Source organism: Manacus candei, unplaced genomic scaffold (genome assembly GCF_025592945.1).
Source record: "Manacus candei isolate 608988 ecotype Guabito, Panama unplaced genomic scaffold, ASM2559294v1 h1tg000020l, whole genome shotgun sequence".
Classification (NCBI taxonomy): Eukaryota; Metazoa; Chordata; class Aves; order Passeriformes; family Pipridae; genus Manacus; species Manacus candei.
Genome location: NW_026138068.1, coordinates 3,978,379 through 4,005,537, shown reverse-complemented (window position 1 = coordinate 4,005,537; position 27,159 = coordinate 3,978,379). Strand labels below are relative to the sequence as shown.

Here is a 27,159-nt window from a genome sequence, read left to right as displayed (position 1 = left end):
GCACCGCCTGGGACAGGGAAAAGGCTACGGACAAACACGGGCCCCGCTCGGCACAGCGCAAACGAGGCTTTATTGGGAACTCGTACGAAACAAGTGCAAAATTTAACTTGTGCTGCTCGCGTGGCACAAGGTGGTAAAAGATGACCGCAGTATCCCCATTTTCACACTGATACAAAAATAGTATAAAACGACCTCTTTCCACGTTATTCGGTATAAGTTAAGGTTTTACAACATCAGGTAGTGCTGCCTGTGTGTCCTCACAGCCAAACAGAATCAAGGATTGAGACCAATTCATTATTCCCTGTGCAAAAGTTATTCCTTGCTACAGGGAAAAGGAGTAATGCTTCTAATCCTGCCTTCCTCCATAACATTAAATATGAATATCAGTGTGGCTTCCAAAAGCTTAAAGTAGTAATTCCGGGCAGAACTCAGAATGAACAATTAACATTTCCAGTGCAATTTTAAATATGGCCAAAAAAGAGCACGTTGCATCGCTGTGTATAAATTTACACTTCATTATAATACTGGAATACATACTGAAAACATACCTTGCTTCTGTTTCACTGTTGAATTTGCATTGTTGAATTGTTCCCAAAGTGCACAAGATGCAGCTTGGTTAAGTACGTGATTAGTAACAAATGCTTAATACGATGAACATTCTTTCAGATAACTTAAAAGTAACCATTCAAGAAAATAAACAGCCTCAAAAAAAAAAAAAGCAGCCTACTGAGGTTTTAGGACAAGCATAACAACTTTTTTTTTTTTAAAGAATAAAATTAATTTACATTAGTTTATCAAGAAAAATGTACATTTTATATCCATATACTTTACAAGATACTCCAGATCTGCGATGTCTATCTATGGGAGGTATATTTTACAGTATTATTTGGCTGCATTATAAGGCAATCAGTGAAAACCACTTTCTTCCACAAGAAACCATTCATTGGCAAGATCCAATCACGCGGTTATTTGCAGACAATTCCAAACATTTCTGCTGACAGCAGCCAAACTATCATACATCATCTTTATTAAAATGTAAAGAAATGTGCTTAAAAGAGAAAGGCGTAAACTTGTATCCTGCACCGGAGTAGAATTTGTTCTGAAATTCCACCCTGAAACGAGACAAAAAAACAGAATCTGTGCATGAATCCAAAGGAATCAGCTGTCAAGGGACAGAGCTGTGCAACACGAGAGACTGAACAAAACCAACCCTAATCCTCTCACTTGTTTTCTGTGCAGCTATTTCATCTTCCCACTGCAGTTCCAGGCTAATTCCATGTTTCTCAGGAGACCCAAAGCCACTGGATTGTGCTGTAATGGCTCATTTCTTACTTCTGGCTTCCTAGTTTGTTTTTGAGTTGGTTGCAGTTAATTGCTTTGCAAACGTACAATATCATGAGGACAATGCTGTCATGCAACAGCTCTGCCTCATGTTTATACATTATATTTCTTAAACTGCAAATTTCATCAGGTTTCAAACTAAACGTGCTCTGAATCCACTCCAACGTGCAGAGCTTGTGATATTAAGACTAAGAAAGGATTAAAATACTTAAGAGTTGGCAGCCCCACTCACTAATATAAATGTTCTGTTGAACCAAATAAATTAAATAAACTGAAACCATACAGTATGATAACCAGGCTGAAATGAAAAATACTTATCCATGTTACTAATATTCTACATTATGAAAAGCTGCATTACTATAAATTAAATGTACTCATAGTTTGCACCAAAATCAACTCTGAACGTGGTTGAGGTTAATATGCACCATAAGCCAATGTATTTGAATTTACTGAAAATATTCCAGAGGAACAATCACATCCAACTAGCAAGCCATTTATTTAATATGATTAAATAAATCTATTTAATATGATTAAATCTATTTAATATGATTAAATAAATCTATTACAGTAGCATGAGTTGCATTTTACACTTTTTTAAGGTACTTAATATTTTGACATAAAAATTCCTCTTAAACAAGCCAGTATATGCCAAAGGAAAAAATGAACTTACCAGTGAAGTCGTATGGCATGGAGAAAAGCAGAAAGCCCCTCCATGATCAACAGGATAAAAACTGTCAGCACAGCAAAGAAGGCCAGGACAGGGACCAGCAGCAAGACACCATACGAGGTGTCCACACGGAGCCCCACCCTCATCACCATCTGCCACAGAACTTCAGATAACTCTGGTAAAAACCAAAATGTTTTTATAATTAATGTTGATACTGAGTACAGTCACCCAGTGAGCCACTCTGACCTATTCCAGTTTAACCAACAGTACAGGAGCCGCTGAACACGGGAACTCCAAGAACTCCCCCACCCCAGTTGCCCCCAAACCCTTCAAATGTTCAAAGGTTTCAAAAATCAATGTCAAAACCACATCTAGTGAGAGCAAAATTTTACATAAAGTCACAATTTTAGTCTGGGGGCTTCCATAGATCATGATTAGTTTAAATAGGTGTCATGGTTTGAGATTAATTTTTTTTTTTTAATTAAGAAAAAGATAATTTTATGTTAGTATCACTTGAACAGGCCAGCCTCCCTCTAACCAGCATTAAAAATAAAGACAAATGTGGGGAAAAAAACCCAAAATATCAAAAAAATCCCCACTTACGTGCATGAGCAAGACTTAATGCCCAGAGTCTCAGGTATGAGGCTGTGTTAGAAATACATCCCAGACAGTATTCAATGGTATGAATCACCTGATTCATAAAAACATCTGCAAAATTCAGCTAAAAGATAAAAACACATTTGTATCAATTTAAACAACACAGCATAGCATGAGAGAACAAAAAGCAATTTTTCTTTTCCTTTCAACTCACAAGAAATCAGTGGAATCTTTAAAAATCTGCCCAAACTAAACAGCAGCAGTAGGTGGGGACTAGGAATGCTGCCCATGCCTCCCAACCCCCACCAGCAATAATCCTCATCACAAGATGTAATTTGCAGACATAAGAAGACTTTTGTCCAGATGAAAACCCAAGATTAACTAACAGGAAGCTGAGCAGTCATCACCTTCCCTTAAGTTTAAGAATCCATAAAACCATAGATGAACCAGGATTTTTACCCCACTATTCAATTTCAGAAAACCCATATCTTAAAAGCAGAGCCTTATTTGCCAATAAAGCCCTTTTTGTGTCCTCTGCTACAGATGGACTGTGGTTTACTGCAGCAGTCTGAAAAGACCAAGAAATAATGCTAAAATAGCAATAAATAAATATAAGCAAATTGGATTCAGGATTCAATGTCTCTGTAAAGGCTCAGCTAATTTTCTTCCAAACTTCCAGGCACGCAGAGTACAAATTATCTTATTGATTTCCTACTTCTAATTTGCTTTTAAGGACATACAAACTAGACATTAAATAAAAGCATCACCTCCTCTGCATCCCCTTCTCTGGGCCCACTGTCTGCATGGCTGCTGCCTTCCTCCACATCAGGACATGACAGGAGAGAAAGTTCCTCTTCACTTTCTTTTCTGATTGGTCTGTAGCCACTCTACAAAATGGAAATGGATTGTGTCTTCAAGCAGGTTGCCATGACATTTTCAAAATTTATTTAAAGGCAAAAAGATTTAGAAAAACAAAGCACTATAATGTGTTTCAGTCAAAAATTTTCCAAGTTGAGCAGAAACTGCATTGATAGGACAAGGAGTAATGGTTTCAAACTCAAAAAAGGGGAAATTAAAGTTTAGGTATACAGAAGAAATTCTTCCCTGTGAGGGTGGGGAGGCCCTGGCACAGGATGCCCAGAGAAGCTGTGGCTGCCCCATCCCTGCAAGTGTTCAAGGCCAGGTTGGACGGGGCTTGGAGCAACCTGGGATAGTGGAAGGTGTCCCTGCCCATGGCAAGGTCTTTAAGGTCCCTTCCAACCCAAACCATTCTCTGAAATATCCAGTGAGGACATGACTCTGTGCAATAATACAACACCACCTGAACTATTCTGCACTGAGCAAACATGCAGGAGTCTTCCAGCACTTACCCTGCACATTCTGATGCCTCGGCCTCCGCTGTGCAACCAATATAAATACAGTGGTTTCCCAAGAAGCATAACAGGAACACAAAGAAAAGCAACACTAAGTAAAAACCTCTGCAGAGGAGCCTGTTTGAGGAGGGAAAAAATTAGATTAGATCACAAAATCCTAAGTAGGAAAAGCCATCTTGTTTTCCTTTAAAGTGTTATCTGCACAGGGGACACAGGATGTCAGAAGTGTGTAAGAACACCACTCACCTGGCCAGGGTAGAGGCCCTTTGTTTCACCACCACCACCAGGAAACAGGAACATGTTAATAAATTGAATCAGAATACTGGGAGCAGACGTGGAGTCCTCTGCAGAGTAAGCCAACCATTTAAAGAAGATCATAAATACAAGGTAGCCAAAGATGCACATCATGAATAACAGCTCAGGAATAAAAACCAAGTAAATATTATATGTCTTCTTGAAATGCCTAAAAGATAAAAAAGGGGGGGGGATTAAAAGTAAGTGTTAAAAACAAATATCAACACGGCCCAAATATAATTTCAATAAAGCAAAGCAGCACCCCACACTTTTGAACAGCAGGACTGACATTACAATCCAGAACTGATTTCTTCTTCTTCAGCAAAATTGTAATCAGATATTTCAGTGGATATTAGGCTCACAAGAGGCATGTATCTTTATTTACCAACAAATGAAATAAAGTCTTGTATTAATTGATGTCTTCAGATTTTTTTGCCATAACACTGATCCATCATCTCATTTACATGAAGGAAGACCTCTCTTTTATGGTCTTTTAAGAACAGTTTTCACAATTACTATTATTCTGTTTTCAAAAACAAATTCCACTTTCTCTTACCAGATTAAGTGTTATAATTGAAGATTTGACAAAAAATGTTAATGTTAAAGTACTTTGAAGTACTTACAAGTGGTTAAACAGCCCCAATACAACTCCAAAAGTCATGTGAGTCACTCCAAAAATCACCGACATTTTCATTTTGAAAGAATTTAAAAAAGTGAGGCGGTTGCTTGCCAAGTTCCATATCTGAACAAGAAACACAAAACCAGCATTAAAGAACAGCCCAGCAGAAGGAATAAACCAGTATTCTTTCTTTACTGGAGACCAGAATTTTACCTCAAATGGGGATCACAACAGAAATTTGAGTGTTGTGAAAATAGTTAAACTTTTGACTTGTTCAAAGAAAAGATTTTCTTGAATGGAGAATGCAAACAGAAATGTATTTTTTCATAGTAAGATTTATCTTCCTAATACACATACAAAAATCTAATGTCCAAATGACTGATCATCACAAGTGAATAATTAAAAAGAATAAAACTAACCGGATCGATTCCAAAGGGATAAGCTCCATTGTACACACCAGAAACATTTGGATCCAGTGCTAAAAATTTATTAGATTTCAGATCCTCAAGGCTGCAGAGAAAGAAAAACACTCAGATCTGACACTGTTTAATCATAGTGACAATATACACTTTCAGTTCTGCAGGACACTGCTCCTGCTTTCCTTTACCTGACCCACTGTCCCACTTTCAAAGAATCAAAGGATTTCTAAGCACAAAAGTCCTGGCCAATACGAACAATAGCAAAAAACCCAACAAGAAACTCTCAGTCTGGGCTCAGTTTGCACTGCCTGCCTTTGAAAGGAAAGTTTATGGATTTTATTCCTCATTCCCCCAGAACTGAAAGTTTCATTTTAAAAATTCACAATTTGTTTTTAGTGTGTTTTTTAAAACTGACTGACAAACACTCCAGAAATAACTGCTACCTTTTGCAAGGGAAATTTCCACTCTAACTTCACATAGTTTCTAGTTAACACAGCACACACAACCTGCTCTCATCTTAACCAAAGTCAGAGGTCTTGACTCGACTACGTTAAACCACTTCCTGTTTCTGAGGCAACACAAGATGCAAGTTGTGAACTCCTAAATACCTCAGGCCCTTAAAAACTCAAATCAATGAGGTCACCCCACTGAGAAAAAGGAGGTTTGACAATGCACATAGCCTTTTTTTTTTACTATCAAGAAAAGCTGTGCAGAGACTAATGAGTGCCAGGTAATTAATTTACTTCATTAACTGTGACTTTCTTTACAGTAAATGCTGCTCAACTATTCGTTCCAGAAGCATAACCTAGGACAAATTCCTTCAGAACTAGCCCTGTGTTTTCTATTCCTCTCAAAATCTGATGTCTATAGAGAGAGACACCCCTGGAAAATGTATTAAGACAAACCATAAGAAGAGAGTTAAAAGAGGGTTAAACTGCTGCAGGAAGTACATCTCTGGTTTAATGGTGTAGCAAACATGCTACTCACCGCCAAACCTTCTGCTCAAACATTGCTGAAACATTCCATCCAGACCCAAATATATTTATTGACTTGGAAAAACAGTCATTGTAAATCAATCCAGTGTATATAGAAAACAGACCCATCAACAAAATCACGTATCGGCCTTCAAATAACATTTTCATTATCTGTAAGGGTTGGAAAAAAAAATAGGGAAAATCATCTGCTCTGTGAGCAATGGTTATCTAGACATTTGTAGGGGAAACATATTTTTTGACACATAAGGATTTGTAAAAACTAAACATTTTTTCTGAACAGTCACTAAGGAATATGAGCTCTCACGATACACACTGAGACTTTTCTCATTGGTATCATTACACAAATAGTCTTTTACAGCCATTTCCTTCCTGAGACTAGTTTACAAGAAGTTATACATTTGCAGCCATTCTTAATTAAATATCATTCTAATAAGGGATGCAGGTGTTCCTGCATCCCAATCCCATATGATTAAAAAATGAGCTAAAATAAAGTTTAGCAAATTTCAAACTGCAGTTCTTTTTAGAAACAATAAAAGATGGAATCTGAAAAATCATTTTCTCCTCACGTTGCCACCGTGACCACATTCTGTAAATACTCACACCACTGAGTAGCCCTGGCAGAAACAAAGACAAGCCCAAAAGTATCAACTAATTTTTGTCAGTCTTTCATTACAACTTGACTGTTTCTGCTCTTTCAAAAAAAGTGACTAGTTTAAGATATCACATTAATCTCAAGGGACTTTAAATACAGAAAATCCTTAAACAAAGGAAAAAAAACCAGTCTAATACATGTGCAATAAATAATACTTTTCAAAAACATAGTGACTATTCAAGTGAATATAGTGACTATTTGAGTGATCTGGCTGGATGAGAAGGAAATAACCTGTAATTCCTTTTACCTCATCTTGTGATCTTTTTAACCTGGGGTGGTTTTCATACAGTATTGTCAGGAGTGCAAACAGGAACATGAGCAGCCCGTGCCCAAAGTCTCCAAACATAACAGCAAAGAAGAAGGGGAAGGTGATGATGGTGTAGAGAGCTGAAAGGAAACAGCACATTTCAGGCACAGCACAGCTGATGATGTTCTGTCTGAACTGTGCCTAACCAATTCCATCACTTTAATCTCTCAAAGTTTTTAGCTTTAAGTTTGAAAGACATTTCACCCCCAACTAAGAGACCTTTTCCCCACACTATAAATTTAGATCAGTTTAAAGCTTGTTTATTGTGTTTCCTTTAGCAATGACAATTCTGAGGGCAATAGTATGAGCCCAGGAAATAAAACACGTTTTTACCATTTTGCCTTTACTGGTGTCCAGTTCAGCAAGGTATTAAGGCAAGCAGCAATGACAGCACAACCCTCAGCTCAGCTTTCAGAAGGACCAACCTGGATTAACTTCCCCATAGCTTCCAACTCCATAAGCATCAACGATGTTCTGGAACCCTGAGGTGAATTTATTGGTACGTATCAAAGTTGGAGGAGGTTGTGTTGTCCTGATGGTTTCCATGCATGAGGGAATTGTAGCTCCACTCTTCCTCTAATTATAGACAGAAGATAAATTTATACAAGATCTCAGTTAATCTGATCAAACTGAAAACCTTTGCTCTATCAGCAGTTTCACTGATCCTGAATTACCACTAAATTGAGCCTAAAGTTTAATGTTTGTGCCTTCTCTAGAAACACTGATTATGTACAGTGTCTAATCCTTTCTTCATATGAAGTATCAGATGAGACTCATCAGTCAATACTAAAAACCAAAGATTTGTTATTAGAAATTCTCTCATATGAAACAAAAACCAACAAAAGGGAACTACATCTTCTATGAGACTCCAAATAGCACAGTGAGCCCAGCTGGACTCGGGTACAACACAGAAGTTATTCAACAAAAAATCCCCACCACACACAACACTAAATAAAGGCTCTGCTTACAAAAAAATTGTTTTATATAAGTTGATAGAGACACAGATCTGCCTGTTCCTATTTTCAGCCTATTTTTATAATTATTTCCTTATCTGTAGAGTTAGTTCAAGACCAAAGTTTACACATCAGTGAGCACTCAGCTGACTTACTGAGCCTTCCTCCAACGCCTGGCGCAAACTCTGGAGATCGGCCACTGGACACCAAACCTCAGCAATCAAACACTTCTTTGTGACATCAAAACTGCACAGGTTGAGTACATGGTAAATGGCTTTCATCTTCTTCACCTGGATAACCCAGGTATAGATGGATTCCGACGCTTTACACAGCACCTGGTGTAAGTATTCCTCGGTTTTATTCAGCACCTTTGACCAAGAAAAAAACACAAAGAGTTCACCAAAAATGTGACAGTGGTTGTGTTGACCACACACTGTGCTGACCAGTGTGTTGACCACAACAAGAGCACCTTGAAGAGTCCAAGGCTGGGCCATGTTTTTAGGAGGGCAAACAAACCTCTGCTGAAAACAGAAGGCAATGCCAAGTGCCCTGAGGTTTAACAGACACATGCAACATGAGACCAGGGCCATGACATCCTGTCACACTGAGCTCCAAAGCTGTATGTATTTTAGAAATGTGTATTAATGCTCAGATTTATCAAATGATTTCCTATGGTGCTACAACTGCAGCAAAAGCAAATCTGTTCTTTACTCACAGTAGTAAGATCCTGAATACGAACGTTTAGTCCTTCGACAACTGCCCGGCGCTCCTCGGTGTTGTTTGGGTAGGGATACACATGGCAGTGATAGCTACAAAACACAGAGGTTTGTGTTAAGTAACAAACTAAACCAAAACAAACCACCCACCCCCATGCCACAGTCAAATCTGCAACACACCATTTAATAACCATGGAACGGATTCAACTGAGGGAGTTGGTATTTTGCCTGTACTTAGTAAAGTGTGCAGGTAAAATGACTCACATGTATTTGTACATTGCCTAATTATAGAGCTGGATGCAATGAGGGAACAAATTTAACTTCAAAAGCCTTGTCTAAATATCAACACTTACGAGAAAGGGGTGCAGGGGAAAAAAACAAATAGAAAATAACCCAGGTAGAAAGAAATTCTACATTAGTTTTACTTCTTACCAGTCACAAATCTTCTTTACTTTCTGGCCAAGTTGTTCACCCCAATAGGACACTAAGAATGCAACCCACCTTGTGGTTTCACCCTAATAAAACCAGAAAAAGGTAAGTTAATGAAGTTTGTTTTAACCAGCAACTCCATTGTTTTCACAATGGAGTTATATTAGAGCAAAATAACAAAGCTGAATAATTAGGAAAATCTGTGTTAGTAGCACTGATCTTCTGTCATTTTCAGTAAAGATGAAACAATAAAATTCAAGAGTGTCAGTATCTGTCTGGTTTTTAGGGGGCATTTTTTGTATGTCGGAGAAAAACAAAAAGTTTTCAGGGAAAGTAAAAGAGAGATTTTATTTTACCATCTCAGAATTCTGAGTAACAAAGGAGTCTAAAAAAAGGTAACAAACTAGAATCAAAGCAAAAAAAAAAAAGTGACAGATTAGGTTGCCAGAATTGATTTATAAAAGATTAATTTTATAAGTTCAGAGAAAAAACCTCCTGTACTCGACTCTTTCTTAACTACTGAATGAAGAAGGAAAATGGCTATTAAAATGCAATGCACTGTACAGACCTAGTTAATAAATATCCAAGCAGCCATTTATGCCACGTATTTTGATCAAGGTGGCCAATCTTAAAGTCACATAAATTCCACAGTAAAGTTCTGCACTCCTGAAGCTCAGCCATGGTAAATTCGTTGCTGCTCCAACAGTCACGTCGGCACCGAGACCTCGAATTTTCAAGTCTTACAAGTTTTAATTCTTTAAAATGGTTTTTCCTCCAGGGGCACTGGGAAATCATTGCCATTCACTGCAGGCAGACCTGAACAGCAATTCTTTCAAATCATATGAAAAGTACAAACAAAATAAACTGATGATTACAATGTTTACTCACTGTATCTGGATCTTCCAGAGCCTCATCCAGCTCTGCATACGTAAGGAAGGGATAACCTTTACACACTCTCCACAGTGTTTTTTCAAATGCTTCAATTTTTGCTCTGTGAACTAACCCAGATATGAATCTATGGAAAAAGAAAAAATTGAAATATAAGATAAAATTCACAAGAAAAGAAATGAGAAACTCAGAGTACATCATCACTCAGGATCACAGTTATGATAATTTAACATCTGCCACAGCTGGAGAAGGAACACCACCCTGAACAGGAAGGAACTGTAGAGAAAATACCAGTTGGTATATAAAATTTCTACTTGGAAAGTAAACAGACTGCAGGCCTGAGCACACAACTAGAATTATATCTAACTGGTTATTTCTGTGACAGTGAGGTTTGTAAATTTTTTCCTGCCAAGATACCCACTCATAAGGAAGCCACAGACAGCAGTATCCACTCAGCGTTTCAAAGGCAACACAATTAATGTTCCATTTACAACTGACACTGCCAGGTGATTGAAACACTCTCTGTTTATCAGGGAAAAAGAGTTCAAACAGGACCAGGAAGTAATGATTGGGAGATTTTCCTTCACACACATTCTTGGTTTGATGGAAGTTTGTGACAGGATTTTTTGGCGCTGTCCTACTTATCCCTTCAAATAACCCAGTTTTTTTACAAAGGTACATTGGGGTCAGACTCCTGCCTTGTCTAAAATCACTACAGTCACACTACAGTCCATCTTTTACAGAACAACCCATTTTTTACAGCAGCTCCTCAAGCACTTTTGAAGCAGCACATACTGTCTCACACACATGGCCTGCCCCATACCTACCCCAGCCTGGCAGTCAGTCTGTGCATGCAGTTGTAATCCACTAATGGCTCATTTTCCACAGATGGAAATTCTTCATAATTTGCATGTAAATGAGATTCATACTGGCAAATAAAAAAGAAGGATCATTCATAGCATTCAGAAAAAAAAGTACTTTCATTCCATTATTATCATAAAGAAGAAAAGCTAATTAAGTAAATTATTTAATTACAAATATAAAACCCCTCTCCTGTTCAATTCAGGCAACAGAGAGACCTCGTGACCTCAAGTGCCCTGCTCTTAGCAATGAAGTCAGTGCTGTGAAATTACACTGTAAATTTCTTAGCACAATTTATGCATCAAAATAACACAATTACACAATTCATTTTCAACTGGCACCAGCAGTAACATTCAACAAAGAGAGAAATCACCAAGCTCCTCTTAAGCTCAGGGCTGCATTTTGCCCTGTACACGAGCCCAGCATGGCACAAACCATCACGAAAAATGTCCAGGGCTGCAAAGCCCAACACCAAGTCATGCACTGAACTACAATCACTAACAAGGTGAGCCAAAAATGCCCCACAACACACGGCCCCTGGCAAACCCCCCAGCAGTACCTCAGATGTTCTCCTGACAATGCTCTGTGTGACCTTCAACATGTACTTGTATTCTGTCAGCTCAAGCAGGTTTTTCCGCAGTTTTTCTTTGTTTTTAGTTACTTCCCTCAATTCTGTCTCCAGCTTCTGCAGCTGTTCCTAAGGCACAGAGGGGGAAAAAAGACATAGAATCAGTTACACAATTTTGGAAAACAGAGTAGAATTCATTTTCAGCACATGTTATTTGCCACAATGATGGGAGTTTCCCAATTTCTTAATTAACAGGCTCCACAGGTCTTATCCCTTGTCTGCCAAAGAGTGCTTTGTATTGAGTACACTTGATCCTCCACTGGCATCTCTTAAGTCTGTTCTGCCCTTAATTTGTGTCTAAGTAATGCAGAATTAGAACTGCAGATAGCACAGAGTGGAAGACACCCATTTATTCCTTTAATAGAATTACAGCAAAACAGAATGTTATTCAAAATTATATCTGTGTTTTACAAGCTTCTTTTCTAACAAAACACAAGACAAAGAATTCAGAGAAACCAGCACCATGTTCTGCTGGGCAACCAGCACTGGAACCTGCAGAGCCTTGGGCATATAAAACTCCCACACACCTGGAAATTTCGGATGCACAAAGAGTCACAGTGAGTCCCAAAGCAATAAATGAGGCCGAGGGATTACATCTAAAGACAACATTTTGCCTGGAACAGTGTAATATGCCACTCCATGCAATCCAATGGATGGCTGCACACCCCAGGAGTTGGCTTTGACCCTTCACAGGGATTTTGTGTTAATATCAAAACCTCACTGGCAGGCTTTGAAGTGACACTGGCAGGAAGGAAAACAATCAGACAAAAAGGAAAGCGAATGCTTCTGTCTCCCCCACCACACCCCTACAACTGAAGTCCTAATAAAAGGGCAAGTAATTAAGTCTGCAATTAAGTTCCAATACCCTACACTTCGGCATCTGTTTAGTGGAAAAGTTACCTGGATTTCTAAAATGTGCTTCAGCAAGGGAGCAGGAGGAGCAACATCTCCTTCAGGGAGTGAAATACCTGCTTTTTTAATTTCTTGTACTAAATATCCTGGAGTGAGAAATAAAACAGAATCAGAAAGGAAACTGCATTGCCTTAGACTTCCTACAATGCTGCAGAGTTGACCTTCAGCTGATCTTGCTGGCACTGATCACTCTGCAGCACCAGGCCCTGGTTGTTTTGTTCAGTCATTTTAGCAACAACACACACTAATCTTCAAAAAAGAGGGACTGACAGAGCATAAGGGATAAAACACACCGAACATTCCCGCCTTGGAAGTTTGCACAAGTGAGTGAACTTCAGAGGCCTGCGATGAAAATCTCCCAACCACAAGTACTTTGTAAGAAGCTTTAATATTTCCTAGAACCTCTTAGTTGCTGCACATCAGTTTCTATCACACGATCATTTCACTTTCTGCCAGAAATGGCCATTCTGCTCCTTGCCCCATGTTTGGATAAAAAGTGTTCAAAGAAGGAGGCTTAAGGAACTTTGACACACGTGCAACTCCCACTGGAGAGGGAGACTGCCAAAACAGCTGCTGGCATGGTGTGGCATGACCAGCACGTGCCTCTGGTGAGAGATTCCAACAAAAGGAATCCCTCAATGGTAACTTTTCCCCAGGATACACTGAGGAAATCTGCATCTTGGCTGTAACGCTCTGCAAACTCCCTGTTCATTAACTACCATGAGAACACAACTACTGATAACATAATTACTAATAAGGGTGCTTGGAAGATCAACAGTATTGAGTTACACAACATGAAAAAAACGGGGAATATCTTACAGTCAAGGAAATATCCAGAGTAAAGTTTCCATTTTCCTAGCAGAGTTTTAAGCAATCAGTACTGAAATGGTCTCAATTATTTATCAGCAAAACATTAGCAAATCTTCTTCGCCTCTGAGCTCAAAAGAACACTGACCTATATTTAGTGTAAGTGAATTTCACAGCTCACAAAACCACAGAAGTCATCTCCAGCTCCAAAAGTCTACATAAAGACTCAAGAGATGAGTGTATGGATGTCTATTTTTTCATACATATGAAAACTCTATATGAGTCTACAGCAGTCAGACCACATAAGCTGGTAGCTGAAACCTTCACTGTAGTTCTACTCTAATAATGTTAATTTTAATAAAGTCAGGGCTGAGAAAGGTTAGATATGAAAATAAAGCTCACCAAGTATTCTTTCCATCTCTTCACATTTCTTCACTTCATTCACATATTTTCTCTGAAATACACTTACATTTGGGTTAAGCTGAAGGAGAAGGACAAAATTCTTATCAGATATTCAAAACAGCAACATCCCTAAAAAACCACAGCTGTTCCTGTGACTTCCTAGAGACGGTTTGCACGTGTTCTGTGTGCTCTCTTTCTAAAGTGCTTTTCAGCTAAGAAGGTACAAAAACCTAAAAAGATTAAAAAGTCTTCAAATAGCAGAATTGGTTTTATTAAAGCAGAATCATCCATGCCATTTGCTGGCTGTACTCAAATAAAAAAATCAATGAGATCTCCCAGAGAAACCATTCCAAATCTTATTTCTACAGTTTTAAAATACTGCTTAATGACTTCAAATTAACAAACCTTCCTACAAGCAAATTTGTTGTGATGGATTTCCACAGAATCTATGTTAAATGTTAAGTTTTAAAAGGATCTTTTTATGCATATACCCCTACCATAAGTGCAATGTCTCTGCCTACTTATTCAACTTTTAAACAGAACCAATAATGTGTTATTTCTACAATAAATGGTGTGTCAAGTGACTGGAATGGCATCAAATGTTAAACATACACTCACATTGTCGTTCTTACAGATCTGCCTCCTCCTCTGTACCATATTTACTAATCAGCTGTTAATTTGAGTTCTCCCAGCTTTCCCTGCAAAGATTCTGCAACCTACATTTCTGATGCATATTTGGAAGAAATTCCAAAGTCTCAGTCAGCAAGCAAACATCATATAATTATGATGAGACAATGCAGAAAGAAGGTTAATTATTGCCCAACCCAACAGTCAGGCAGGTAGTTTCCTGCAAGGTGAATTGCTGCTCCAGGAACAGACGTGTTTGACAAACCAGGAGCCTGTGATGCTGAAGAAACAAGCCTACAGAGCAGCTGTTTCAGTGGGGTGGACACGTCACTGAGGTGTGCACACACACTCAGCCCGAAGGCACTGTGGCTACACGTGGCCCAGGGGGTCTCCCACAGGGTCCTACTGCAAGTAAATCCCAAGTTCAAGCTACTTCGGTGAGAAGGTGGGATGCGGCCACCCCAAAACAGGGAGTATCAGGGAGGCCTGAGCTCCAAACTCTGACTTCCCATCACCCGTCCCACCCACCTGGAGACGCTCCTGTATCACCTGCTCCAGGGGACCCTGCCCTGGACCTCCAGAGGTCCCTTCCCACCCCAACGACTCCGTGATCCCTGCTTCCAGGGGAACGCGACCCAGGGACCGGCCACACACCTGCGTGTCGGAGGCGGGGAAAGCTGGGAACGGCAGCGGTCCTGGAGTCCCGCTCCTTCCCAGCGGCTCCCCGGGACCCGGCTCGGCCCCCCCGCCCCTGTGCCTGCCCCGATGTCCCCGCAGGCCCCCCGGGACCCGGTACTCACGTCTCGGAACTCGGCCAGGCCGCGCTCGCCCACCTCGCTGAGGCACTCGTAGGCCGAGCCGCTGCGCAGGTCGAGCTGCACCAGGCACATGGGCTCCCCGCGGAACAGCGCGCCCATGGCGAGGGCGCTCCGGGCCCGGGGGGCTCAGCGGGGCTCGGCGGGGCCGGCGGCCGGCGCGCAGCGGGGCCCGGGGGCGGCCATGGCGGGGCGGAGCGGCCCGGCCCGGCCCCGGCGGCGGCTTCCGGGGCGGGGAACGGGCGGAGAACGCGGGCTGAGCTCGGGCACCGGCACCGGCACCGGCACCGGCCGGGGAGCCGGGAACCCCCGCCGAGCCGCTCACCGGGAATGGCGGCCGCGGAGTCACCGCCTGAGAGGCTTCTGTGGGAGAGGATGTACGGGAGAAGCGCGTTACTGGGAGAACATGATACAGTCACTGAATGTTAAGGGAGAAATACGTTCATACAGTCATTGAATGGTTAGGGGGTTGGAAAAGGACCTCAATATCGTCCAGTCCCAACCCCCGCCATGGGCAGGGACACCTCCCACTAGCCCAGGTTGCTCCAAGCCCCATCCAACCTGGCCTTGGACACTTCCAGGGATGGGGCAGCCACAGCTTCTCTGGGGAACCTGTGCCAGGGCCTCCCCACCCTCACAGGGAAAAATTTCTTCCCAATATCCAGCCTAAATTTCCCCTCTTTCAGTTTGTACCCATTACTCCTTGTCCTATCACTTCAGTTCCTGACAAAGAGCTCCTCTCTGGTTCCTTGTATTCCCCTTCAGATACTGGAAGGTGCTCTGAGGTCTCCACACAACCTTCTCTTCTCCAGGCTGAGGAGCCCCAACCTTCTCAGCCTGTTTCCATAGGGGAGGTGCTCCAGTTCTTTGATCAACTTTCTGGCCCATCCAAACCCCAAAAAGTCCCCAACATTGTGTTTCATCACCTGAGGACAATCAGTGAACGTTTCCTGCCCTGTGGAGCCCAGGTTGCCAATGCAAAGCATTAACTGGAAAAGAGAATTTTAGGTGGACACATGAAAACAGCTGAAGCGTTGTGACTTTTCTGAAGTGTGAGCAGTCTGCCCACTGCTCCAAAAATAGGAGTTTGCTGTGAAGAGGAGCTTCTACTCCAGGAGAAGAGAACCAGCTTGAGAGGATAAAGATCCATCCATGAGGATGACCCCAACCCTGCTGTAGCCTCTGGGCTGAACTTGCCACCCTCTTGAAGTCAACTCTGCACTCTGCTGCTCCAAACACAGAGTCTGGAGCTTAAAAATAATTTACTACTTTTGGTTTAAATAACACAGCCATTTTCTGTGCACTGTAAAAGTACTGATTTTATGTATTTTTAAATGTTTATATAAATTTTTACCTATCTGTTCCATAATTTAGAAAACCAAGGGTTGCTCATAATTACTGCAAGTAAAACAAGAAATGCCAATAGCAGGCCTTTAGCAAGACACTGGGAATATGGTTCTCCTGCAAAAGAGAAAGAAAAAAAAAGTGTAAGTGTATGAGAGCTAAATTTTAGTTTAGACAACAACCCAAGGATACAGATTAAAATATACACATTAATGCAGCACAAAGCAAGGAAGTAAAATGCTTCATACTTGTGAAACTTCATACTTTAGTGTAACTTTAGTTCCTGAAGTTGTGCAGATAATAAACACAGGCAGTTGCCTCTATCCATGACACTCCCAGGAGAGTCCAAGTGCCCTTTGAAATCCCAGACATTTAATCTACGGAGTCTCCCATGAAACATAATCCACCACAGTTTTACACAGAAGAAATTTAAAAATTATCTGTCTTAACAATATGGCAAATTTTTACTGGTAAAGTGAGAAACAAAGTCTCCCTCCACCCTTCAAGAGCAATGACGCACTCTGACAGTGCTACAGTTACAGAACAATATTATAAAGTGACATATTCTTTGCCTTAACCAGCATATGTCACTCCAAACCCCACAGAGGAGTGAAAAAGAATCTCTCCCTGCCAAACTGATGCTCACAAAATTTCAAGCTTGCCCAGAAAGAACTTCTAGTAATTATTTCTTTCCACTAGTCTAACTGAGAAATTAATGCATTGTCAAAAAAACAATTAAACAGACTTTCTGGACTGTGGTTTCTAAAGGAGAAATTTTAATTCCCCACCACGAAGCATTCTTTCAGACTGAACTCCAGACATCTAATTATGTTCCAAGGAAATGTGGCCAGTTTGTGACATCCCACATTGTTTATTGTTTTTACCTGTGTAAAACCGTGTCAGTGGATAAAACAGTTGTTGCAAGCACACGTCATTTTGATTGCAGTCAAATTCCACATAAATCCTGTGGTATCTGGAGAAAAAGGACCCTTTTGGTCAATGCTGTTCACATTGCTGAGCACAGTGTGAAGTTTTCAATGTTTTTACCTTGTCTTTCGAACGGGTGGCTGAGCTGGGACTTTAATGAACTGAACAGAAGCTGTGATGGGCAGGAAGCTGAGGCTGTTTCCACAGCTCAGCCCACACTGGAACTGCCATAGGACTGTTGAGTAACTGTAACAATAAACACAACTTTTACTTGAGGGCTGTAAATGAAAATTTAGAGCCTAAACACGACCACAAAAGGACAAAATACACAGTGTTTGGAAGGAGGTTGATAATCCCTGGATTTTCCCCCATGCAGGGGGAGAACCCAAGCCTGGAAATGAGCTAAAATGGAACAGAATCCCATTTATTTAATTGGGATTGACTTGGCAGAGGAGGGGAAAGTGTTTGCAAAGTGAAAATTCCATTTCAGGAAAGAATAAATCATTTAGCACAGCTCCCAAGAGCTCTGCAGTGGGATAAGCCAGAACATAGGACAATGTTGTCACTTCCACCACGTCACAAGAAATTAAAACACTCTCCTGATGGGATGCCCTGGGTCTGCCCACTGCTGGCAGCATCACAGATTTTATTTAATGTTAAGTGAAGTAGAACTGTTATGTGGTTTTAAGCACTAGTTTTGTGGGTTTTTTTCATTTGAGAATGAGAAAGGCTAACCTGGTTGTGATCAAAGGAATTTGGGCTGCAAAAATAAAAGGCTTGTAAAAATTTTAAGTAACAAAACACAATTTTTGGTTTCTTAAGTTTAAATCTGGATTTGTTAGGTAAGAAAGGTTCAAAATGAAACATTTATATTGTGAGATAACCAGAGACACAACTCACTCTACCTGATCTGCACAGCAAGAATCTGTTGCTGGGGAATCCCTTGCACTGCTCCCACTTCAGCAAACATTATGTGAATATTCAGGTTTGCAGGAATATCTGGACAAAAGCCTTTTAAGTTTCCAGTGCTCACATTGGTATCAGAATCAAATGGATCAAGACCTATGGAGAACAGAGTTATTTAAATATAAATATTAAAGAAAACATCATATATTCCATCGTTAGATTATTGTCATAGTCCACTGAAACACTGGTAAACTGTCACACAGAAACAGATTAAAAATGCTTTCTCTATATAAAAAACACACAAAGAAAATTATTATACTTTTATTATTTAAAGGATTATATATTTATCTGTTGATATCTATTTATCAATAGGTAAATGCCAAGTCATGTGTACAGACTGGCAGTAAAATATTCAGTATCCATACACATACTGAGTTATATGCCTGTGTGTCCACATACATGGAGAGATGGATCCAGACATATCAGTACTTTAGGTATTTGAAATTATGTTTGGGGTTTATTTTGAGATGCTCTATTCAGTTATGTTCTGTAAAGAACAAAACAAACCTCACTTACGTATGATTTCCACCCAGTCATCTGGATCACTGTAACTGGAATTGTCCCTCTTTCCAATGTGAGTAGCTTGTATTAATGAATTCAATTTCTCAGTTACATTTCCTCTGCAAAATAAGAATGTAACATCACAAATCTGTACTGTCTGCCACTCTGGGTTGCAACCTTATTGTATCATAAGCTCAGTTTCCTCTGAAAGGTGTTACCACTCAACAGAAATAAACTCGAACTTGTCAGTTATCTGTTGAAGGGAAGAAATGGCAAAGTATTCCACCCCAACACAATCCTCATTTAAATACAGACTGAGGCTGTTATTATAATTTCCCTTTAGAAATGAAGTGAGACTTTAAACCACAGAAAGCTGAAACACACACATGAGTATTTAAAAAGAATGTTCCAGTGCTGCTAAGAGTCATTTGTAGACAATCATGTAATAACCAACAGGAGGGATACAGGGAGAAACAATTCAGCCTATGTGGCTCACCTTAAAAGGCTGCAATCTTCATTAATCCCAACTTCCAGAATGCACCCAGAGTAGGAGTCTACTCCAAATAAAACTGGTGTGTAAGTTGCTGATGCACATAAGCCTCTGCCAGCTGTGAAATGAAACCATCTTACGTGAGCTTTCCTATAGCCACCTTTGGATCTCTAGCTTTCAGTTTTGTGCAAAACATCAAATATTAGAATGCAAACTCAGCATGGTAGAGTTCAAAAATAGATACAAGTCAATTCAACATACATTTTGCAAGAAAGCATTAGAGGCTTTCTCACTATCCTTTAAACAAAAGCTTGGGAAAGAAAACCAAAATCTGGAGCAGATTTTTAACTAAAATATGTTTAAAAAAAAAATCCTAAAACCAACAAAGCCCCAACACTTTAGCATTAACTACAGTTGGAGTTGCAACGTCACAAGCCAGTACCTGGCTGCCAAATGTTTAGGGTTCCAAGAGGATCAGAAGCATTTATATTTGCAGCTCTCACTGGTTTTCCAACTTGATAACCTAAAGAGAGAAGGGTAAATCATGAACATTGTATAAGAATCTATAAGCATTAGCATTGTTTTACTAGTAAATGTCATCAATCTTGAAGTAAATGACCAGGCATTTCCATTAGAGTGGGAATAGCCTCACTTTAAATAATCAATAGCTGTGCAACAAAAGCCTAAGAACCAATCTCTGCTACTGGCAGTGCAGGAAGGCAGGAAGGTGAAGGCTGGCAACATAAGAAAGTATGAAAGAAATATAAAACATAATCACTGATAATAATCTGCACAGTATGATTTTTTTTTTCTTTTATAGGCAAAATAAAGTAGTAATACCTGTATTCTCAGGCAGTTCTTCTCCATTAGTACTCTTTAAACTCAGAAATTCAACCGTGAATCTCTGTGTCAGTATTTCTGGTAAAAGAGAAAAATATGACTTTACTTTTAAATAAGTAAATTAGCAACAAGTATGGTGTAAATCAGCAAAAACTATGCTCTGTGTAGGATACAAACTACTAGTAGCAGTAACAGAAGATTCAAAATAATACAAATTAATGGAAATAACCCCTTTACTTTTCTTTCCAGAGCCCCAGGGAAATTCATTTTAAGAAGTATTAGTAAACAAGAAATTCTATCACAGAATTTCCATGTTGAAGAAAAAAAGTACAATAAAAAATCATTACAAAATGTCAGGATACCTCCATCACACAAGCTTCCAAGGAAGACTGTGACATTTACTTGCTCAATGTTCTTGTCTTTGCAAATGAATGTATAATGCTCTGCAAAAGTTACATTTTGACACAGAACCTCGGCAGGATGAAGGTTTTCTGGCAGAAGGAAAAAAAAAGGCCATAATGAAAAGCATTCTAATTAGAAAGCTCTGTTACTGCATCTCAAAAAGAACACATTAAAACCCTGGCAAAATTCTGGGAATTACGACATTCATCTTTTTGAGAATTGATTCTACTGTTTAAATGTGCAATGGTAAAATCTCCAAATTTATCAATATTTTAACATCAGCAGTTCCAGGTCCTTTTCTAGCTGATCCTCTGCACAAGAACCCAGCACTGGACTTTACATCACCAGCTGATGCCCTTCTCTGGACTGAGAATTCTCTCTGCTTTCCTCTCATCCCTCCCAGGGAGCCATGAGTGCCCAGAAAAACTAATTAGCTTGGATTCCATTAGTTTATTATCCTCCACTGACTGGGAACCACTGTCCTACATCAAATAACTGCTGAAAAAGGCCCTTAAAAGGGCACAGGAACTTACAAAACAGAGACAACCATGTCTGCTTACAGTCTGCCCTCCACACTTACATGTTCATCCTGGAGATTTTTTTAAGCGTTCTTTATATCCTTCTTTATGGTATTTGTTAGACTTTTTTCTTCTCAAAAATTAATTTTAATGTAAGATAAGGGACCTGATTTCTTGACCAACCTTAAACAAACTGGGGTAAATTAAATACTTCCTGCTTTGCAGGAAGCCAGTTTACTTTTTCAGTGTTAGTTAACATATAAGATTCCTCCTAAGAAGTGCAGCAGGTAAACATTTTAGGCATCAAAATAATCTATGCCATATACAGTCCAGGTTAGGTAAGAGACCTATTAATTAAATGGAAGACACATACCACTTTCAGTGATGAATTTGCCCCTGTCAGTGATGGTTCTATAGGTGACATTTTGTTGGATGAAGTCTGAGAATGAAAAAGAAACACAGACCTACAGTTTTCACAACATCCTTGTTGTTATGAACATTGGGCAGAAAATTATTTAGAAAATTGATTTTGGTAAAGACCCAAACTTTTTATGTATTTTGAAAGCATAGCTAATTATCTCTGGGTCTAGTTAGACTAACAAAATTAGACAATTATGGAACATAAAATAAAATATCTTCATGCTGGTAATCATATTATCTCAAACCCCAGAATGACTCTTCCTAAGTACTTGCTTTTGTAATGCAGAGAGTAACCACTCCTCAGTAATTCTCAAATGCTGATACTGCACCCTCCTGACAGAAAAAGGGCTCTGCAACAGTCTGAAAACAGCGGCAGAGATGCTGCCCTGTCACTTGTAGCCACAACCAGTAGGAGTCATCAGAAACAGGTAAATGGGAAACAAAGGTCAACGCCACTATTTCTTACATGCTAAATCTTGGGAAATAGTGGGACAATTCCTAGAAGGTCATCAGGAACAGAACATCTCCAAACGTTGAACTACAGCCACCAGATAACAAAGGTGTTGGATGCAGCTACTGTGCCAACAGCCCTGGGGTTTGTCCTGTTCTAGCAGCTCTGAGAAACAGGGAACACATTCCTGTTGGGATTTAGGCAGCATACCTGCAGTGCCAGTGTTTATCCTCACATGGTGGGGCAGGCCTTCCTTGTAAGACTCCACACTGGTCAGGCACTTGACATCAAAGTCCTGGAGATAGGCCACGGGAGCGTTCCCAACACACTGCCCAGCCAGGGACTGCTGTGGGTGGCCACAAAAAGAACTGTGTTGGACCCTTTGCCAGCCCCTTGCCTTTCATTGGAAGACTCTCAGTTAGTGAAATGCCCCAAATGTGCACTGCAGCCACACGTGACACTTTGAGAAACAAGTAATCTGAAGTTATCAAAATATCTCAGTCTGTAGCAAAGGAGGGGTCAAAATCTTAAAAGCACAGCTTTAAAAATAGTTTCAATGTACAGTCTGGCTTTACTCCAATTTGTCACAATAATTATAACCAAAAAGTGTCTCTAAAATACAAAAGGAATTTCAGTTATCACCAGATGACTGAGCTTGAAAGACAACTATATTGCTCAGCAGGAAAGCCAAAAAATACAGAATATGGTAAGTCATAAACTGTTAACACGATGCCAAGATTGCTTTTACCTCTTGAAATAATTAAAACATTACCATTTGGGGGGTGGGCAGGGGCATCAGGAAAGATGTTTTCTTTTAATAATGACTTTGTGCTGCTTTTTTTCTAAATATTTTTTGATGAAAAATATATTCCACCACTTTACAAGAGCAAATTGCTGAATCTGGTTACAAGGCCACAGGGAATGTGATGTATGGAAAGTATCAAACAAACCAAGAGGAATCAAAAGCTCATAAACACAAAGTGATTACCTGGGGAATGGTAAAATATTCATTTTCTTCAGTTATAATTGGATCTCCTTGTCTGTAACCAGTGAAAAGTCTCCCAGGAGAAGTTTGTAAAGGGATTGTAAATGCAGGAACTTTGGGCGTAGAACTGCAAACAAGTTTAAAAATTAAACAGTTCTTTATTCTCTACCTCACAAATAATGACACGTTTTCTTTCATGTCCCATGTTCTACTATAGTACCAATGACATTTCTCCCTTTGCATTTGAAGTTCACACCCTAAAATCCTGATTTCAAAATAACTTTCATTATCAAAACAGGTTCATTTTCATGTCTAATGTGTATGGTGAGAAAATTAATTTTCTTAAGACTTACATAGAGCCATGATAAAAATAGCCAAGAAATGGTGTGTTGTCAAGAGAAGACTGTACACAAAGGAAGGGAAACCACTCAGGGGTGTATTCCATTGACTGGGAAGAGCACAGCTGATCAAAAGGTGGGTTTACATCCCCACCAAACACCCCAGTGAAACATGATCCATTGAATAACTGCTTCAAGTCTGGTGTACACTCCTGAAAGGAAAGGAATGGTCACTTTTAAGCATGGTGATGGCATTAGCAATGGCACTATATAGCCATATTTACAGATAAATCAAACAGTTTTGTAGAGAGAGAGGTCATATTTACTATTAGAAATACTGGAAAATCCAAAGAAGCCCTGTGGCCCATCTAGGCTGAAGCATTCAGTACCTTTCACTCCTCCCAGATAACAGAGAGAGTTTAGAAATTTGACAAACACTAATCAAAGTTTAATATGAAATAAGTACCAGATCACAGCAACAACGAACATCACAAGCTCCAGCTGTTAAGTTACAAGGACAAGAGCCTAAGGGCTGAAAGGCCTGGTTTGGGATGATAGTTGCGTTTTCTGTAACAGAATTAGAAGAGGAGAAAATCAGATTAAGTGGATTGAAATCCAAATACACAGACCACGCACATTGCAGTTTATTCTGACTGTGAAGAAACCTTTTTTAAAATTCCATTAATGATTATTCAATATCTCTTATTGCAGCCCAAATCCCAGTTTTTCCATGTAGAGAGGAAAAGAACAGCCAAAATGCCATTTTTTCTTTAAAATATCTAAACCCTTACCTGAGACATTTCCTGCAAAGGAAGAGTTGGCAAATATTTCAGCTTGAATCAGGAGCTGTGCCAGCCTCACTGAACCACGGCAAGCTAAAACCTGGAGTGTTTCCAGCACACAGAGAGGTGAGGGGCAGCAGTCAGTGGCATTGGGCAAACACAACTCCAGGTTTCTGGTCAAGCTTACAGTCACTTTGGAAGTGTTCTGGAAAAATGCAGAATAAAGTTTGACAGCTCTTATGCCTTGTATTAAATTGCTCTTAATTATACCACTCATCAGCTTCTGAGAGAGGAGTTGGAATGAAGTAACAGGAGTTGGAGACTGGAATGGCAAAAAGTTTGGCACTGTGATATGCAAATACAGGAGGGATATGAACACAGAGAGAACTTTTTAGGGCATGTACACAGATTAAGTTACTTCAGAAATCACATGCACAATTCTAAAGAAAAAAAATCCAATATTGAAAAGGGAATTTCAGTTTTTACAGTTTCCTTCAGTCAAAAACTGGAATGATGCCAGAGCTGATAAAACCCCTAAAGAATTACATATAACCCTGAAGACAAGTCTAAGAAATACAGATGTTCCAGAGCTCATGCTGTATACTTTTTTATTTCTAGTACATCCTGCCAGCAGATCTGAAAGAGCCTCAAATGCTACAGCCAGACAGGAAATACAAGCAGTTGTGGAGAGGAGGAGAGCAAGGGACCAGTGTCAAAGTTGCAACTCCAGCAAGGGCAGTCACACAATATGTCAAGGAAAACAGGCAAGGGCAACATATTCAAATGAAGTTGTTAGTACATTAACATTATGCTAGTATTTAATTAGCCCTTAGTATATGACAATCATTCCCATTTTAGGGAAGAATTAGTACTTTACATACCATACCAGGTGTTACATCCAAATTCCAATCACCAGCTCTTTTACTTCCACTGCAATTTGCAACTTGCAATTTTCCTATAGCAAAAAAAAAGTATTCCACTGTCATTTAGAAAAGACTGGGAATAAGAAATACATTTAAATTCTTCTTGTGCCTTCAGGTACACACACCCTTGAGGCCCAGCTGACACAGAGTCAACAGAGAACTAAGGGTTTAATCACAGAAGTCCTCTGGAGTTCCTATTTCAGTAATGATTAAAGCACTAAATTAAGTGCATTACCACTTCTCCAGTAGTTTTAATGTCAAAAATATTAATAATTCAAACGTATTTATTTACATATGAGGGAAGGAGAAGGGGAAGTGAAGTGTTCTTACCTGTCTCTTCATCTCCAGGACTTAAAATTACAGAAAAAGTAACTCCTGAAGAATTTCCAAGAAAAAATGAATTGACTCTGGGCCCTGACATATGGATAAATGAAGGCTGAAAGACTAAAAAGAGAGAGAAAGAAACAAGTCTTAATACACACTGCCTGAAAACAGTAACATTTGTAAGACATATTTAGGTCTTCTGCTTGGCCTAGATTCTTATATCCTTATACTTTAAATTGTCACAAATAGAAGAAATATATCTTGTAATGCCTAGTGCAGGGTTGTATTTACATTCTTGCCAAGGGCTGGAGCAGTGGGTTCACCATAGCTTTCTATACCACAAGTTTATATTTGTGAAATGCTCAGCAAAATAACATTACAGCAGGAGGCTGCAGCATTTACAGCCCATGCAGATACTACACAGCTCAGGCAAGACCATATTTCACATTTCTTACTGATTTCAGCTGATACATTTAATGTCTTGGGGCCATGAATGGTGCCAGGAGTGTCCGGCTACCCGTGATCCAGGAATTGCGGGCTCCTGCCCTCAGCATGCGGACCCAGTGCCAAGTTTAGGGCTCCGAGCTGGGAGTTTCGCTGGATTTTTCGTTACAAACTTTACCAAGGTTGAAAGGTTCGACATAAGCAGCTCTACTCTCCCTCTCCGAGTCTCCCCCAGAGGCTCGGGGCACCCAAGACCTCCAACCTCGCCGTCCCCGGGGAACCCTCAGCGGATCCGCGACCTCCCCTCACGCCCACCCGGGCGGGTCCCGCCGCAGACCGACCCCCATCCCCACACCCCCGGAGGCCGCCATTCCCCGCGGCCCCTCACGCCCTGACCCACCGGAGTCCCCGGCCCGCTGCCCGGGGCAGGGAGCCGCCAACAGCAGCAGCAGCAGCGCCCCGAGGCCGGGAAGCCCCATGTCGCCTACGGCGGCCGCCCGGCCGCCATCTTGCAGCGCCAGCGCGGCGCCATGGCAACGGCGAGGGCGGGAACGGCGGCCGCCTCAGGGAAGGCGGGCCCGGGAGCGACGGGCCGGACACACAGCCCGGCTGGGCCGCCGCACGGTGGCGTTAAAAAATGTGGAATATGTAACAGTTACCCTAATAAAGGATGTTCTTTGATGTTTGGTCTTTGTATACTTTCAAGCCTAATCAGCAAGAAGGGAGATTTAATCCGTGAAACAGCCAGCTTTATGTTAGCAAGCTCTACGTGATGTCCACGTATACCAACCAAAACAAGTTGGTATAATTGCCTTGTTAAAGTTTAGGGTTTGACTCTGCTTCAATGATCTCAGGCCTGGGGGAGGTCAACAAAACCTGGGAGGAAGGATGTACCACTGACAGTGGGCACAGTGCAGAATTCACGGCTCACAGGGACAGCTGGAGGAACTCCCAAGGTAAGGAAGAAAATAATAAGCCCAACTGAGCAACTGTGCTGGAATCAGCTCCAACTGGGTAAAAGCTAATTCTGGCAGGGTCAAATCTGCAACCACGAACCCAAGAAACCCCCCAACCCAAACGAACAAAAAAAACTAAGCATAGCACTAATTAGCATGAGAAGCATGAGAATCATTAACCAACAGAAGACAGAATATTAATTAATAAGAGAACTATGTAACTTGCAGCTATTGAACACTAATTCC

General features: G+C 40.4%; 2 protein-coding genes across 2 annotated transcripts; both read right to left on the bottom strand.

Annotated features, from left to right (window-relative positions):
- Nucleotides 1–42: 42 nt before the first annotated feature.
- ATP6V0A2 (ATPase H+ transporting V0 subunit a2) lies at nt 43–15,504 on the bottom strand. The gene is made up of 20 exons (XM_051785616.1): nt 15,288–15,504; nt 13,861–13,939; nt 12,640–12,737; nt 11,671–11,808; nt 11,078–11,178; nt 10,251–10,377; nt 9,366–9,448; nt 8,933–9,026; nt 8,373–8,585; nt 7,690–7,840; nt 7,205–7,344; nt 6,298–6,455; nt 5,311–5,401; nt 4,896–5,014; nt 4,225–4,441; nt 3,976–4,095; nt 3,373–3,492; nt 2,612–2,729; nt 2,012–2,183; nt 43–1,112 (listed from the first exon to the last, which is right to left on the bottom strand). The coding sequence occupies exons 1-20, from the start codon at nt 15,402–15,404 to the stop codon at nt 1,013–1,015; spliced, it is 2,556 nt and encodes an 851-aa protein (XP_051641576.1). The 5' UTR covers nt 15,405–15,504; the 3' UTR covers nt 43–1,012.
- Nucleotides 15,505–15,670: 166 nt separating this feature from the next.
- Nucleotides 15,671–26,998, bottom strand: TCTN2 (tectonic family member 2). The gene is made up of 18 exons (XM_051785617.1): nt 26,358–26,998; nt 25,520–25,633; nt 25,148–25,221; nt 24,276–24,471; nt 23,951–24,051; nt 23,500–23,696; nt 23,150–23,273; nt 22,372–22,507; nt 21,664–21,729; nt 20,733–20,861; nt 20,371–20,448; nt 19,973–20,053; nt 19,537–19,648; nt 19,056–19,159; nt 18,479–18,635; nt 17,694–17,819; nt 17,531–17,619; nt 15,671–16,763 (listed from the first exon to the last, which is right to left on the bottom strand). The coding sequence occupies exons 1-18, from the start codon at nt 26,434–26,436 to the stop codon at nt 16,657–16,659; spliced, it is 2,070 nt and encodes a 689-aa protein (XP_051641577.1). The 5' UTR covers nt 26,437–26,998; the 3' UTR covers nt 15,671–16,656.
- Nucleotides 26,999–27,159: the final 161 nt, after the last annotated feature.